This window comes from Brassica napus, chromosome C3, assembly GCF_020379485.1.
Source record: "Brassica napus cultivar Da-Ae chromosome C3, Da-Ae, whole genome shotgun sequence".
Classification (NCBI taxonomy): domain Eukaryota; kingdom Viridiplantae; phylum Streptophyta; class Magnoliopsida; order Brassicales; family Brassicaceae; genus Brassica; species Brassica napus.
In genome coordinates this window covers 64,209,641-64,214,774 of record NC_063446.1, presented here as the reverse complement: position 1 = coordinate 64,214,774, position 5,134 = coordinate 64,209,641, and the positions used below count along the sequence as shown (strand labels likewise).

General features: G+C 31.8%; 1 protein-coding gene across 1 annotated transcript; it reads right to left on the bottom strand.

The window, feature by feature from the left end:
• Positions 1-2,315: 2,315 nt before the first annotated feature.
• On the bottom strand, positions 2,316-3,475 carry LOC125583858 (terpenoid synthase 9-like). The gene is made up of 3 exons (XM_048751391.1): positions 2,909-3,475; positions 2,555-2,819; positions 2,316-2,457 (listed from the first exon to the last, which is right to left on the bottom strand). Exons 1-3 carry the CDS (start codon positions 3,170-3,172, stop codon positions 2,375-2,377), a joined length of 612 nt encoding a protein of 203 aa, XP_048607348.1. The 5' UTR covers positions 3,173-3,475; the 3' UTR covers positions 2,316-2,374.
• Positions 3,476-5,134: the final 1,659 nt, after the last annotated feature.

Genomic DNA, 5,134 nt, shown 5'->3' with positions numbered 1-5,134 from the left:
ATTTCCTACAAGGACAGAATATTTTACCGCTTTCTTGGGCGAGCGGTGTAGAATCTGCTTGATGCATAAAACGCTCCAACCCAGCAAGATATTCTTTCGTCACTCTCCCGTTAGCATCTCTATGCATATACATCCACCTCCGCAACTCGAAAATATTTCCCAAGCCCGACATTTTTTTCACGTTTTTTTTTCTTGTTGGTGTGCTTAAAATTATGTTCAAACCTCCATATATATAGAAAATTTTCGAATCTGGTAGTTGAATTTTGCTAGGAATTTACGACGAAAAATTAGGTTGGTGGCAAAAAAAACGTGTTAAGTTGGTGGATTTCTCGTTCTTTCCTCGTAAGTTATTTCCTCGTAAAAATCATGCTAAAATTACGACGAATTTGCGACGAAACACATTTTTCTCGGAAAAACCACGTCAACTTACGACGATTCTACGAGGAAAAGCTTTACTCGGTATTTTACAAGGCCATTACGAGGAAACTTTATTTCCTCGCAATTTCATCGTTAAGTCATCGTAATTTCACGAGGAATAGTTTTCCTCGTTAAATTTCCTTGCTAAAACTGTGTTTTCTTGTAGTGCGAGTCTCACTCCTCACTCCTCTCTCTCCTCAGATTCTTTGTTGCCAACTCCTTCGCTGGCCGCTTTTGGACCATCACGTTTGCTTCCATCATCTACCAAAATTATTTCTTGACTTTAATCATAATCGTTGACTAATTCAAGTTAGTGAGAAGTATACTATTATTCGTTTGAAATAAAAAATATTTAACTAAATATAATATATAGTTTCAACTATCCCCAATATTAATAATATAATAGAGAAATTTCAGATTATGAATCTGTTTGACTATATGTCAATATTAAAAAGTAAAATAAAGTATCTTTAATACATAAAACTTTGTAAGATCATTTACACATGCGGAAGCTCAATGGTCATTGTATCCTATTCTCTCTACAAATGTGGAAGTTAAAGCAAATCCAACTTCTAATTGTTACATCTACCTAATGGTCATTTCTGTGAAAAATTATATACAAGAAAAAGCAAGATATATTATTGTTTTTAAAAACTAAAATATATTATAATTTATTTAGTTAAATGGTTTAATTTGACATCATAATATGCATTTTAATTAAATTTTCTTCAAATATATAAAGACAAAAATATTTTTTAATATATATATATATATGTGTATATATCATAATCGAACCCAACAAATACTTATGATGAAATACTATTACACGTTGGAAAACTATTTTCACTTTGGCTCAATTTTTTTTCCATAAGTAAAGGTAAATTAATATTTGTGTTGATATATTGACTAAGAAAGTTATCGCATATCAAACCTACTGAAGTTTTGTTTATTTTTTTCCTTCACTTTTTAAAATATTTTGTAATATTTTATAACACTGGATGACAATTTAGAGAGGAAATTTTTTAAAAAGGTTTTGACAAATTATACTTGGAGAGTAAATAAAATAATATAATAAAATAGTTTACTGATCAAAACTATATATAGTATAAAAATATAAGTAGACAATCCGCGCGTACCGGAGAATAAGCTCTAGTGACCATAAAATGACCAAAAGAAGTTCTATTAAAGAGTCAAAAGATCCTTTTACACTTACCTTATAGATATATAAATATAAATCTTAAACCATTCCCCCCCTCCCTTCAAAATCACACCCCTCCAATCTAAATTTCAAATCTATATTAGATATAACCATAGGGTTAGACGTGTATATTTATTTCTTTAATTAAACATTTTCTTCTTTCTAACCCTTGAGAGAGATATTTGCGACAAAAAAAAAAATTGGACCATCTTATGATTTTTTTTTTTAAATAATTGGTGATAAAATTTAAAAATGATGTCTGTATTATGATATTCTGACTTTAAAAATAAAATATCCAGATTCAGTTTTAACATCTAGATTTTAATATTCGGATCTTGATCTAGCCTCCCCGGATATCCGGGTTCTTGGAGTGTCAGATCAGATCTGGATGTCGGACAATTCCACCGCTAAAGCCAAGTCATATAAATACTAGTAACTAAATGAGGAGATATGTTACATATACTTTGTAAGGATTTTGAGATCTTGAATGTACTGGAGCTGCAGTAACTTGAAACTGATCTTAGCAAACCTGAGTAGCATCTTGTCATGATCTTCTTCTTGTTCGTAGAATGAGATATATTTCACACCGACTAACATCTCCATGTTCCAACGCTGAGACAGATAGAGAGCATTTTGTATATGCATTGAAAGATGAGGCGGGCATGTTCCACCTGCAACTAATGACTCCAAATGGCTCGATGTGAAGCTCAATGCTTCGTTCAGTATATAATCTTTCCTCGTCCGCAAGTGCGCAGCTTCTTATAAGCTCAATATACCCCTAGGATCCTCTTTAAGAGTTTCTTTGAAGTCTCCGTTGCTCTCTTTGAATCTTGTAAAGACATCTATTTACAAAAACGGATCCACTTATTATACATATGAATTAGACACATCAGTATGAACTTCGATTAGGATGACAAGCCATGCTAGTAATTCCCTCACCAGAAGATATGTGGTGACGGTATGTCCTGAAAACCCAAAAATGGATGGAAACTATGTACAAATCTTCTTCGTTATCCATCATCTCCTCTATCTTTGTGAAACTCTCTTTTAATGTATCATAGATCTCGTCCTCGAAGTGGTATGCAAGACCAAGGCTCACCAGCAAATATATCATAAGGATTCTCTCAGTGCCTTGGGAAGACATGAACATGTTCTTCACTTTCGGCTTTAGTGTCTCAATCTCTCTCTTGAGCGCATCCATTTCCTTAAGAAGTAGAAAATCACACATATTAACCTTATTCACATCTACCTACAGAAAACTAATATATATAGACATATATGCTAGAAGCTCACAGAGACATCCAGGGGAACCGAGTGAAAGTGATCAGTCCATTCAGAGGGTGGCAACTTCTTGAACTTGCGATTACTTAATTGACCATCAGAGGTCGGACTAGCACTAGTAGTGGTCTTCAAACAAACATGCTGTCTAGGCTTATCTGGAAATGCCGCCAGGGGAAAGCCATGGAATTTGAATATCGGAGGCAGAAATAAATTGTTCCGAGAAGGAAGAGAAAGATGAAATCCAAGTTTTGAACCAAAAACTGCTATAGTTTCCATTTTTCCTGCAATAATATGGATATGTAAGGAGAGAAGCTATTGACTGCTTTCTTATTGACAGTGTTCACCTTTACAATGTATTTGTAGACAAATATTTTATTCAACAACATGTTTAATAAATCGTCTTCTCCAGAACCTAAATCTTGAACTTCTGGTATAAAAACATTAATAAATCACCAGTTACATCACTAGACTATTGGAGTTTTAGTATACACATATTGTATGTTATCCTAAAGAGACATGAAAAACATATTTAATAAATTGAAAAAATTGAAAATAAAAATGGATATTATCCAATAAACATAATGGAAATATTTTTTTTTTAATACCCTCCCTCGAGTGTGTGAAAATTTTAAATACCAACTTAGAAAAAATATTAAAATGAAGGTAACCATAAGCTTTAGTAAAAATGTCTCCGAGCTAGTGATATGCTCAAATTTATCCTAAGAACATCTGTGCAATTTCAGAGCACTGTTGAAATCAATAAACAGCAGAAAATAAATTGGATATGTAAATGATGAAAATAATGCACTAGATCCATTGAAATCAGAATTGCAGTTTGTCGAAGGAACAATTCTACTTGAATAACTTTACGACTAACAATTCTATTTGTTTCATGAAGAATCATGTTTGACAACATTACCTTGAATCGTTTTATAAGATCCATGCATTGATGATACTACTTATCTTATTATGAAGATCTCTTTTAAATTTTTCTCAGTTAATATTGCATAATTGGTCTTTTTAGGATTCGAAATTCAGATCTCCTTCGTGTAATAGTATTAATAAAGTTTTAGTAAAACATGGGACTTACATAAAAGTAATAAAAAATCATAAATTTGGTTTCTCGGTGCTAGTAAACTTTGTTTTTTTTTCTAACGGGCTGAGCAAAGTGTCATGCACGATGGTCACAGGTTGAGCACATTGAGATCTGGAGTAAAGACATATCGGAATCTTCGCTATTTTTATAAGAAACCTTATGATAGAGTTAAAATCAGTGTTTTTAAAACTGGAACGGCTCTGTGGTCGAACCAGATTTGACCATGAACCGATCACATTTCCGGGTGGATCAAATAACTAGTTCGACAATGTATCGGTCAAATAGTTGGATTAGATGAACTTTATAAAAATCATAAGAACTATCAAAAATATATAAACTAAATATATTAACAAAAATAGTTTATATATATAATGTTTTGTAATTGATATTTATTTATATTTTAACTTGTGTATCATATTTATCAAATTTACTTTAAATTTCAATATTTAAAAAAAGTGAATCATGTTTGATCCAGTCAAACCATAGTAAACCGTATCCAAAAAATATATGGTTTAGCTTCCGCTCCAGTTTTAAGAACATTGATTAAAAATCTATTCTATTAAAAGGGAAGCAGTCTTGATAAATCTACTTATAAAGGTTGTTTGGACCCTTTCCTTTTATTATGTTTTGGTCTAACCCTATATATTATAACATCATGTATCGACCTTTGTAACCCAAAAATTTCGTAAAGAATATTTTTAGAATATGCTAAGTTGACATCTCCTTTAAATTTTATTTTAATAAATGGGACTATTATATTAACGAAAAACGCCATCGTATATCTTATATAACCACACGTCTCACCAAACTCAAGAACATCACATATCTCACCAATATCATGAAAATAAAACATGAGGCTCAGACACAAGAAACCAAAAAATGCGAAAGTGGTTCATATCCTGTTTTTTAAAGTCATTGCAATCCTTATCGCCCACTCATGATAAGATATTACATTTTTACATGGTTGGACTATGGGACTATGTGTTTATGTACGTGGCTTATATTTTTACTTTCATTATATATTCAGATCTCTTATTATGGTTTTCTTATATGTTTCAGCTCTCCAGAAAACAAAAAGATTTGTCCACGACCACAGAAAACAACAAGTTTATGGTTTGGATGGAAAATAACAACATCATGAA